Source organism: Salarias fasciatus, unplaced genomic scaffold (assembly GCF_902148845.1).
Source record: "Salarias fasciatus unplaced genomic scaffold, fSalaFa1.1, whole genome shotgun sequence".
NCBI lineage: Eukaryota > Metazoa > Chordata > Actinopteri > Blenniiformes > Blenniidae > Salarias > Salarias fasciatus.
This window is the reverse complement of record NW_021941386.1, coordinates 226655-239154: the sequence shown is the minus strand read 5'-3', so window position 1 is coordinate 239154 and position 12500 is coordinate 226655. Positions and strand designations below refer to the sequence as shown.

At 46.5% G+C, this 12500-nt stretch overlaps 1 protein-coding gene across 1 annotated transcript in view; it reads right to left on the bottom strand.

Annotated features, from left to right (window-relative positions):
* Positions 1–627: 627 nt before the first annotated feature.
* eif4e2rs1 (eukaryotic translation initiation factor 4E family member 2 related sequence 1) overlaps positions 628–12500 on the bottom strand; it is a 38547-nt gene continuing 26674 nt past the window's right edge. Inside the window, exon 7 of the mRNA XM_030087426.1 lies at positions 628–880. Within this exon, the coding sequence (XP_029943286.1) occupies positions 841–880 (40 nt within the window). The 3' untranslated portion in view covers positions 628–840. The remainder of the gene's footprint in view (positions 881–12500) is intronic.

Sequence of the window (12500 nt, the reverse complement as noted above, 5' to 3'; positions counted from 1 at the left end):
TACTAGTTAGCTGAGGTTAGAAGACCTGTACTAGTTAGCCAAGGTTAGCAGACCTGTACTAGTTACCTGAGGTTAGCAGACCTGTAATAGTTAGCTGAGGTTAGCAGAACTGCGGGTTGGCTGCGGTTAGCAAACCTGCTAGTTGGCAGAGGTTAGCAGACCTGTAATAGTTGGCAGAGGTTAGCAGACCTATGCTAGCTGAGGCTAGCAGTCCTGTACTAGTTAGCTGAGGCTAACAACCCAATGCTAGCTGAAGCTAGTAGCCCTGTGCTAGTTAACTGAGGGTAGCAGCCGTATGCTAGCTGAGGCTAGTAACCCTGTGCTAGTTAGCTGAGGCTAGCGGCTGTGCTAGCTGAGCCCAGCAGACCCAGTTGCTGCTGGGTGACTCTGGCCCCGGCTCGGAGTTGATCCCCTGATCCTGATCTGGATTATCTCCATCCTCACAGATCACAGCTCCAAGCTGGTCTGCTGCCAAGAATAGAGGCAGATTAGATGAGCAGCGAGCTGCCAGTTGGCTCACGGTGCAGCTCTCACCTGAGAAGTGCCTTGCTCAGCAGAACGTTGACCTGCAGGATTACCTGGTCTCTCTGTCAGTGTTTGAACTCGGAGTGAGACGCTGACGGGTTTTCAGCAGAGCGTTTATTTACAGAAAACAATCAGAAAACAAACTTCCAAACTAAAGTGATCCATACATCCACCAGCTGCTGGCCAGACACACAGCTTCATCCAGTACTGTCCTTCCATTGGTCCGTTGTCAGCACACACACGGCAGAGGAAGGGTGTGAGCTGCATCCTGATTGGTCAATGAGACAATGAGCCGCATCCCGATTGGCTGCTTTCTCATAGGGAGATCTTTGTGTTTCTGAAGCTGGAGTTATCCCTGAAACACAGAAGAGTGAGACCAGTGAGGAGGAGTGGCAGAAGAGTGAAAAGACAAGAGGGGGAGTGAGAGAAGAGTGAAAAGACAAGAGGGGGAGTGAGAGAAGAGTGAAAAGACAAGAGGGGGAGTGAGAGAAGAGTGAAAAGACAAGAGGGGGAGTGAGAGAAGAGTGAAAAGACAAGAGGGGGAGTGAGAGAAGAGTGAAATGAAGTGAGAAGAGGGAAGAGGAAAGAGAGAATAAGGAGGCGTGGCTTCTGCTGGAGGTCCACTAACGCGGCCTTCCGGTCAGGTGAGCCACAGACCTCCAGCACATCCAGGGGAACCCTGAGAGGAACCATCAGCACCAAGCTCTGCTCCAGCTCCAGTGATGTGGCCCCGCCCCCTGGTCCTATCAGGACTGTAAACTGGAGTTATGTGGCCCCGCCACATTAGACCCGGACACTGAAGAACAGCTGAGTATCATCAGAGTAACTATGGACACTGACGAACAGCTGAGTATCATCAGAGTAACTATGGACACTGATGAACAGCTGAGTATCATCAGAGTAACTATGGAGACTGATGAACAGCTGAGTATCATCAGAGTAACCATGGAAACTGAAGAACAGCTGAGCATCATCAGAGTAACTATGGAAACTGACGAACAGCTGAGTATCATAGAGTAACTATGGACACTGATGAACAGCTGAGTATCATCGGAGTAACTATGGAAACTGATGAACAGCTGAGTATCAGCAGAGTGACTACGGAGACTGATGAACAGCTGAGTATCATCAGAGTAACCATGGAAACTGAAGAACAGCTGAGCATCATCAGAGTAACTATGGAAACTGATGAACAGCTGAGTATCGTCAAAGTAACCATGGAAACTGATGAACAGCTGAGCATCATCAGAGTGACTATGGAGACTGACGAACAGCTGAGCATCATCAGAGTGACTATGGAGACTGATGAACAGCTGAGTATCATCAGAGTAACTATGGAGACTGATGAACAGCTGAGTATCATCAGAGGGACTATGGAGACTGATGAACAGCTGAGTATCATCAGAGTAACTATGGAGACTGATGAACAGCTGAGTATCGTCAGAGGGACTATGGAGACTGATGAACAGCTGAGCATCATCAGAGTGACTATGGAGACTGATGAACAGCTGAGTATCATCAGAGTAACTATGGAGACTGATGAACAGCTGAGTATCATCAGAGTGACTATGGAGACTGATGAACAGCTGAGTATCATCAGAGTAACTATGGAGACTGATGAACAGCTGAGTATCATCAGAGGGACTATGGAGACTGATGAACAGCTGAGTATCGTCAGAGGGACTATGGAGACTGATGAACAGCTGAGCATCATCAGAGTGACTATGGAGACTGATGAACAGCTGAGTATCATCAGAGTAACTATGGAGACTGATGAACAGCTGAGTATCATCAGAGTGACTATGGAGACTGATGAACAGCTGAGTATCATCAGAGTAACTATGGAGACTGATGAACAGCTGAGTATCATCAGAGTGACTATGGAGACTGATGAACAGCTGAGTATCATCAGAGTGACTATGGAGACTGATGAACAGCTGAGTACACCACCAGACCACTGACACACCACCATTTTTCAATTAAATTCAGCTTTATTTATGAAGTGCCAATTACAACATGGTGGTTTCTAGACACTTTTACAGAGCAGACCTAGCAGATCCACATGAGCAAGCATAAGCCACTGTGGAAAGGAAAAAAACCTCCCTTTTAACAGGAAGAACCCTGCAGAACCAGGAGACAGGACAGACAGGTTCTTGTCTCTACAGACATTTCATACATAAACGGAGAACAGAGGCTACAGGGGGAACCATCATCAGAGACATGTAGTAATTAGGCATGTGCCGATATGAAAATTTGATATCACGATATTGGTGGCCCAAAATATCACGATTCACGATATTATCACGATATTTGGCGCGTTGCTTTTAATACTATTGAAAATGCTCAAAAACACTGTGAAATCCATCAACATCTGTCAACAACACTGTGCATTTTAACATGCCTGAGCACATTTTGATAAAGTAGAGGGAAAAAATTAAACTTTTACCCTTGCCTATTTTTTTTTTCCAGATTCCATACTGAAAAACACCATGATAACAATGAAGCAGCCATAAAGCTGCCACTGACTGCATTCAGCAGCTCCTGGACTACAACTGGGCCAGGTTTTTATGAGATCAGCATAAAGCACACAGATTTTATAGTGTTTAGTTTGGATAGAACCAGGAGAACCCTTCATTTGGCCATTTGGAGACCAACCTATACCAAACTATAATAAGTAGGTTTATAAGTTATTTGAAAGGAATCTGACTTTAAAATACTTTTAATTTCCACTACAGGAATCTGTATGCAATGCAGCCTTTGGCTCTGATATTTAGCCACTATATCATACATTTCTGCAGTTTTTGTGCAGAAACTTATAATTTTGCACAGTATTGTGCACAGTACAAAATACTTTTTTAATAAATGACTGAGCCATAGCATTTAGTTTCCAACTGAAATATATTTATAATAATAAAATCAATACAAAAATAGCCAATTATATGACAGGGAAAACAAACAAAAATCCCCTTAACAACATGTAAACACATGAAGAAAAAAACAAAAACAATGTGCAATAAGCTGTAGAAACGCACAATGAAGATAAATGTGCACGTTTCAGAATAAAAAAATTGCCAAATATCACAGAAACAATCACTGATTGTGTGTGTCGCGTGTGTCTCGCTCTGCAGTGCGCACTGCTGCGTCTTTTAGAACCAAGATGGCGGCGGCGCTCGTGCGGTTATGCTAAAAGATGTCTCCCAGCTGGATGATGCCTCAGTCACGTGTATCATATCGTATGAACGCTCACCAGACGCGAACGAATGTCAACAAACTTTATTTAAACTCCCAAGATTAACGACAAGCCCACAAGATGGCGACAATAACATTCAGGCGCGTGACGCGCTGTCACTACTGCAGAGGATTATGAAGTTAGTTTTGGTCAGAGGAGAGCGTGGATAGATGGAAAATGACCACAAAACGGTAAGGAAATAAAACATGTTGTGTTTGGTGTGAATAGCTTTGAGATTTGGTGAAGAAGTGTGAGAGAAACGTGCAATCTGAGGCGCTGGCCGTGAAATGTAAAGATGGGTTTTGGGTTTGTTTTGCCGCTGACGGGAGGCGGTCGGCTCAGAGAAGATTCTGCCTGGTGTCTCTTAAAGAGCAGCTTTTCTAGTTTCACGCGAGGCCCAGTACGTTGGGATGGAGCACACGGATCTCTGGTTCTGTTGCGTTTTGTGTCGGGAGGTGCGCTGAGGGGGGCGGTACAGTGTCTGTCGGGCCGAACGCGTTAATGCCTCGTTTTAATCATCCTGGCATAAAATTACTTACTTTAGGGGTTTTCTATGGATCTGGGACTTTTGTGGTGGTTTGCAGTACATTTTGCTGCAGAGGCTTTGACACCTTGGGTTAGATCAATAGCTGTTTCGGTAACGGGCTTGTCTCCAGATGAAACAGACGATATCTTGTAAATGACGTGATATGATAATCTCGGCTGTCCAATATCGTAAATCGCGATTATATCGTAAATTGGCACATCCCTAGTAGTAATACAATGAAACTACATTGAAACGAGAGAAGGAGCAGCACTGGGATCCGGTTCCACATGGTAGAACCCGGGGTTCAGTAAACCTTCCACCCACTGGGTCCGGGTTCCTCCATCAATCAGTGGAGCAGCTGTTTTGATTGATGACCAGTTAGAACTGAACCCACTGGATCCAGGCTGTCTCAGTGGATCAGCTGATTGATGTTCTGTCTGCGATCCCTCAAGACCGGCTCTAGTCCACCTCAGAGACCACCTCTTGGTCCAGGGTTCTGGTGTTCTGACTTTTTAGACTCCCATAGTAGAAATGACCATCAATCCCAGAGAGAGGGGGAGAGGCCATTTTATTTCCATTGAAGTGGACACAGGTTCACAGGTTTACACAATCAATCCACGACTCATTTTCCCAACATCACCTTACAGAACAGTTCCTGAGAGAGAGAGAGAGAGAGAGAGAGAGAGAGAGAGAGAGAGAGAGAGAGAGAGAGAGAGAGAGAGAGAGAGAGAGAGAAGGAAGCGTTCTCCTGGGACGGTCTGGGACTAACAGCTGTTTAAGATCTGATGGTTCCTGGTTGTTCAGGGCTTTATAGGTTCAGAGGAGGATTTTGAATTCTATTCTAGATTTAACAGGAAGCAGTGAAGGGAAGCTGATATTGGGCTGATATGATCTCTCCTACTGGTTCTTGTGAGAACTCTTGCTGCAGCGTTTTGAACCAGTTGGAGACTTTTTAGGCAGTTATTGGTTCCTGATAACAGGAGCTCCAGTAGTCTACTCTGGAGGAACAGATGATGGATTCATTTCTCAGCCTGGCTTTGAGTCAGCAGGTTCCTGATTTTAGAAATATTACCAGGTGAAAGAAGGAGGTCCTGCAGACCTGTTTAATGTGGGAGTTAAAGGTCAAAGGTCACTCCCAGGTTCCTCACAGTGTTACTGGGAGTTAAAGCAACACCATCCAGGGTCAGTATTGGATTAGATCAGTTTTCTCTCAGGTGTTTTGGGCCAAATAAAATGAATTCAGTTTTATCTGAATTTAGGAGGAGAGAATTCTGACTCATCCAGGTTTTTATGTCATTAAGACAAGCTTCTAGTTTGACCTGCTGATCGGTGTCATGTGGTTTCAGGTGTAGGTAGATCTGTGGATCATCTGCATAACAGTGGAAGTTAATGGAGTGTTTCCTGATGATGTTCCTACAGGAAGCATGTATAATGTGAAGAGTATAGGTCCTAAAACAGAACCCTGTGGGACTCCATATTTAACTTCAGTACAGGTTCTAGGACAGAACCCTGTGGGACTCCAGGTTTAACTTTGATCCGGGCTGAAGAATCGTCATTAACATGAACAAAGTGGAACCTGTCTGTTAAATATGATTGAAACCAGTTTAATGCTGAACCTTTAATCCCAACAGTATACAGGACTGTCTCAGAAAATTAGAATATTGTGATAAAGTTTTTTATTTTCTGAAATGCAATTAAAAAAACAAAATGTTACACATTCTGGATTCATTACAAATCAACTGAGATATTTCAAGCCTTTTATTATTTTAATATTGCTGATTATGGCTTACAGCTTAAGAAAACTCAAAAATCCTATCTCAAAATATTAGAATATCATGAAAAAGTATACTAGTAGGCTATTTAACTCATCACTTGAATCGTCTAAATAACTCGAAACACCTGCAAGTGTTTCCTGAGCCTTGAAAAACACTCCGCTTGGTTCAGTAAACTAAATCACAAGTATGGGGAAAACTGCTGCTCTGACTGCTGTCCAGAGGACCATCACTGACACCCTCCATCAGGAGGGTAAGACACAAAAAGACATTATTCAAAGAGCAGGCTGTTCACAGAGTGCAGTTTCAAAGCACATTCACAAAAAGTCTGTTGGAAGGGAGAAATGTGGCAGGAAACGCTGCACAGCCAAGAGAGATGACCACAGGCTGAACAGCATTGTGAAGAAGAGCCGCTTCCAGAATTTGGGGGAGCTTCAGAGACAGTGGACTGAAGCTGGAGTCCAGGTATCAAAAGCCACTGTTCACAGACGTGTCCGGGAAATGGGCTACAACAGCCGTATTCCCATGGTCAAGCCACTTCTGAACTCCAGACAACGGAGAAAGCGTCTGACCTGGGCTGTGGAAAAGAAGCACTGGACAGTTGAAGAGTGGTCCAAAGTCCTCTTTTCAGACCAAAGCAAGTTTTGTATTTCATTTGGAAGTCAAGGCGCCAGAGTCTGGAGAAAGGCTGGAGAGGAGCAAAATCCAAGTTGCTTGAACTCCAGAGTGAAGTTCCCACAGTCAGCGATGGTTTGGAGCCATGTCAGCTGCTGGTGTTGGTCCACTGTGTCTCATCCAGTCCAGAGGAAATGCAGCTGTGTACCAAGAGATTTTAGAGCACTACATGCTTCCTTCTGCTGAACAGCTCTATGGAGATGATGATTTCATTTTCCAGCATGATCTGGCACCTGCCCACAGTGCCAGAACCAGCAGTAACTGGTGTACCGACCATGGCATTTACTGTCCTCGATGGGCCTGCCAAGTCCCCTGACCTGAACCCCATGGAGAATTTGTGGGGTATTGTCAAGAAGAAGCTGAAAGACACCAGACCCAACAATGCAAATGAGCTAAAGGCCGCTATTGAAGCATCCTGGGCATCCATAACACCTCAGCAATGCCACAGGCTGACTGCCTCCATGCCACGCCGCATTGATGCAGTAATTCGTGCAAAAGGATTCCCAACCAAGTACTGAGTGCATTAATGGACATTTTCAAATGTTTGATTTTGTTTTGCTGTTATAATTTTGTTTTTTTACTTGGTCGGAGGAAATATTCTAATATTTTGAGATAGGAGTTTTGAGTTTTCTTAAGCTGTAAGCCATAATCAGCAATATTAAAATAATAAAAGGCTTGAAATATCTCAGTTGATTTGTAATGAATCCAGAATGTATGACATTTTTGTTTTTTTAATTGCATTTCAGAAAATAAAGAACTTTATCATAATATTCTAATTTTCTGAGACAGTCCTGTATTCTGGTCTCTGTAGTAGAATATCAGGATCAACAGTGTGGAATGCAGCACTGAGGTCTAACAGGACCAGAACAGAGACCAGAACAGGACCAGAACAGAGACCAGAACAGAGACCAGAACAGGACCAGAACAGAGACCAGAACAGAGACCAGAACAGAGACCAGAACAGAGACCAGAACAGAGACCAGAACAGGACCAGAACAGAGACCAGAACAGGACCAGAACAGAGACCAGAACAGAGACCAGTCCTCTATCTGAGGCTGTGAGGAGATCAGTAGTGACTTTTACCAGAGCTGTCTCTGTGCTGTGATGAGCTCTGAAAGACTCTAACAGGTCATTGTTATATAAATGGTCACAGAGCTGACTCCAACAGCTTTCTCTAGGATTCTAGAAATAAAGGGAAGGTTGGATACTGGTCTGTAACTGGTCAGAACACCTGGATCAAGGGGGGCTTTAGAGGAGAGCTTTAATAACAACAATCTGAAAGCTAGGGTTGGCGATCTTGGAAAACTAGCATGTAGCACGAATGTAGCATCTCCCCAAGGCTCCGCCCAGCTCCCACCCCATTGGAGGGGCTCCTCCAGGTGGCTCCACACTGGCGCATGAATGACATTTCAACTCGGGGCAACACCAAAAAAAACCTGACAGCGCAACGCATCCATCTGGAAATTTTAAAGGATACCTTCAGCTTAAACAGTGTTCACGTTGTTTATAGCACAAAGTACAACAATATACTCATATAAGCGGGTGGCGACCAACAACTGAGGCGCACAGCGCCACCTACTGTGTCTCTTGGTGAATGTACTTCGGTTTACATCCACATCACCGTATTCACTTCAGAGATCTGTAAAACCTTAGCAGCATGTATCTGGAGACCCCGGGCTGTGGTGGAGGAGAGGCTGAGCGACCAGGAGGAAATATTGGTGAAACTGATGAGTTTTTGGACGATTAAAGCCGTTTTGGGAGCCGGCGCCACACACGCCCCATTGGCTAACAGTATACGGAGGTCTGCAGCTCCACTTTGGATCTCAATTTCTCCTGAAGCACTGTTTAAACCGAACTTATCCTCTAAATCCTGTTGACAGCGCTGCAGGTCTTCATCTTCCCATCCAACCACCAGACCCGCTCCAGGACTGATACAAAGTCTTCCCCAACAAGCCTGTAAAACAGTTCTAAAACCACTATATTCATTTCATAAAAGCACCATAAAAATTCATGATAAGAAAAAGTGTTCACACCACCACTGCTCAGTGCTTCAGAAATATAACATGTTGAGTCTTGAGAATATAATCATACATGCTAACCTCTGCCTGCTTTTTAAGATCATACATAACGACGCACCTCCACCACTGAAACAGTTTATTTCTCTGTGCTCTGAGGCATCAACACGGACCACTGGATCAGTGTCGAGGGGAGAATGCTGTATCCCACCACGAAAAACTACATTTGCTAAATCATCTTTCTGTTGTGTCCTCAGATCAGTGGAATAACCTCCCAGCAGAAATAACAGCCTCACAAACCTGAAGTCCTTCCTGTTCGGTAAAGAAATGGATCCTATCAGCTCAGGTTTGCTCACATGGTTAGATAAGGCTGGGATGGGGAGGGGGGTATTTTATTGATTACTGTATGGGTGTGTGGGGGGTACTTTATACTCTCAGGGCGTGTGTGTGTGTGTGTGTGTGTGTGTGTGTGTGTGTGTGTGCTCCTGTGTTTGCAGACAGCTCTGCTCTGTCTTCTCTTAAAGCTATCCATTTGAAAAGCACCGGCCTCACTGTCTCATCTTTTTACTGTTAGAAACTGACGTCTCATTGTTCGTTTCATTTGTTTTTACTGTTTATTATTTTAATACATCAACCTGCTGAAGGGACTGCAGGTGGAAATTAGCAGTATGCGCACACGGGAAGTGTAAAGGATTGTGAACTGATAAGCTTTTGCTTCTTTCTGTACCTTTTCATTCATCAGATCTGTGCTGAAGTATGTAGATGTGAGCATGTTGCATCACCTTTTATTTCAATGAATGAAATAAATAAATCAAATCAAAAGCATGCTACAACCTGGTCCAGGCATCTGTCCCTTTTCCTGAAGGATGATGTTTACATGCACACTGTCCCTTTTCAAAAATAAAAATACACTGAAACTGAACTGAAACAACTTTTTGTTATTGTTTTGTGTTTTCCAACATTTTTGGGGAGTTAGCCGACCTGTCGATAAGAGGAACCAATGAGACGATAGGGGGGGATTTTTTTTCCTTTTCCCGAGCCAGAACAACCTCCGTCCAGGACTGTCAGGACGTGAAGCCTGACTCGGTTCTGCAGAGCTCAGACACTTCTGACCTGTTATGAGCGCCTCCCGGGCTGCGCTCTGACCTGGCGGTCTGCCTCCGTTCTCCACGGAGCTCAAAGCTCCAGTATGTTTCCACCGGACGCGACGCGATGAGATCACACACAAAGTCAATGTGATGGCGCGATTGTCGCTCGTCTTGAGCGGCGGGGGGGCGGCCGGCGGAGAGCGTTTCCAGCGAAAGAGTCGCGCGCCCGTCGACCTGTGGGGCGTTCACACCGGCAGCGAGTAGCACGGCGAGGGCGGCCATTTTACATAGAAAATATAAGTGTTTCGAGCAGCCAGGAAGCGGCGAGCGGTCACGCGGAGACAATTCAGCGAACTCCGCTGCGGCCGCTCCACTCTCGCCGCTGACAGAAGACACTGAAGTGATCAGCGCACGGCGAGAAACCAATCAGATGCTTTGTCCAAAGTGTGAAACACTTAAAGGTGCTGTAGGCAGGATTCCGCATCTCCGCCATCTTGCTTAGGGTGACCTCAGCAAGATGGCGATTTGACCCATCTAAGATGGCGATTTGAAACCCAGCACAGCCAATCCTGTCCTGTTTTCTCTGACATCACGCCCTCACGCAAGTTAAGCCCCTCCCACAAGAGCGTGTGACGAACGCCCCTCGACCAATCACGGTTAGAGCCCCAGGGCTCTTCTGATTGGTCAAAGATACCTGGAGCTGTGAGATTCCTTTTCAGCTCAGAACAGAGACAGATGGAAACGCTGCGCCCTCGCTGTAGAGCAGTGATGCTGCACTCCTAAAGGATTATCAATGATACTCTAACATTTAATCCAAAGAAAACACAGAACAATTAGCACTGACTAGCAAAATCCTGCCTACAGCAGCTTTAAGGCCCGCCCACCTCGCTCTGATTGGCTAAAACTTCTGAACACTGAGAACCACTGTTAGTTAGAACGGTCACTTAATGACCGGTCACAGAGAAGAAAAAAAAAAAAAAAAACCAAAATATCTCCACGGCGGATTTCCGGCAGCGTGCCGGAGGTCTGCAAGCCCTGCTCTCCAGCTCCCAGCTCTGGAGACGGCTGCCCACCTGCAGCCACACCTGCCGCTTCACCGTTTCCCCACAGGTGCTGGAATTAGCCCCACACTCCCCTTTCAACACCACAACTTCATGACTACTGAAAAAGATGCAACGATGACATGACCTTAATACGGAATGAAAGTGAAGACGCTGATTAAATGGATCGGCCAATCCAAATATAATAAGCTATGGTAACCTTTGAACCAACCGAATTCTCACAACAAGACAAAGTGAACATGCTCCCAGCTACCCCACCAACAAGGTGTGTGTACGGGTGAGGGGCGAGTCATGCTGCGCTCCCACCGGACGCTGCCAGCGTCACGCCGTCGCTTCGACATTCAGTCTCTGGTGGACGACCCAACGCGTAGCCGCTTTTCCAGCGGCGCTTTCCGAGCGTTTCGAGCGTTGTCACGCACGTCACGCGTTGCAGGCGTCAACGCCTGAAGTTGGGAAAATTGAACTTTGGAAGCGTCAACGCGGAGCGGCATCCGATCACAGACGAGCGCTCTGAGCGCCGATGCGGGCCAGAAGGTCGTCGAACCGGGCCGGGAGAGGCGGAAGTCCCGCTGAGAGCGAACCTCGTCCTCACGCAGCTCCTGGAGCAAATAGTGAAATTCGCCAAACTGCGAACGCCGCTGCAGGATGGGATGAACCCAAAGACGTCGCACAGGCGCCTGACGCCGCCGTTTTCTGGCTTTCTTTATTAAATAAAGTCAGGCCAGTGTCTCCATGGGATCCGCCACTGTCAACATGAAGACAGGACACAGAAGCTCCTCCCACTCCCGCGCGTCGCCAGCGTCGTGTGTAGATGAACACGCGTCGAATTCCACACTCTACACGCGTCAGTGACGCCCGTGAAGCAACCACCCGGTGGGAACGCACCACGACGCAGCCAGGCGGCAGGCCCGCCACATCTGCCTTCACAGTGGGGTTTCCATGACAACCGGGCAGACGTTGGTGTTAGGGCTGCACGATTTTGACAAAAAACCTAATTGTGATTTTTCTGACCAGTCATGCGAGTGCACCAATCAGAAACCAACTTCAACTCGCCAAAAAAAAAAACAAAAAAGAACTGGCCAGCCTCTACAGATAAAGGGTAAAAGAATGAATCCTCATTGCTGTCATATTCTTAGATCACAGTCGGTCAGTCATCCTGCTCCGGGCGTCTTCCTCTCATTCTTGGGCTGCAGCTTCATGTTTTCATGGAGAGAGAGAGAGCATCACATGAGGGCTGTGGGGCGATCGGGGGAGAGAGAGAATAACCTGCGACTCGTCCACGTTTCTGTGACGTGTAGCGGTGAGTCTTCAGGTGTTGGTACAAATCAGACGTGTTTCCTCTGATCTGGCTGCTGCACGGCGACCATCTACATCTGGCTCCACGTCGCTTTTTTCAAACCCAGAGTCCAAACAGCTGGACTCCAGTTCCTCCTGACACCAGTGGCTCCGCCCCCTCTCCTGCTGTCATCTCAGACATTTTCACACTGTGAACGAGTCGCACTGAAACCCTTCTGCTCCTCACGACGCCGCAGAGCACACTGCAGGGTGTGTTGTTAGCAACCTGACACTGGTTAGCTGCAGCGGTGCAGTGCAGACATACTGCTTCCTG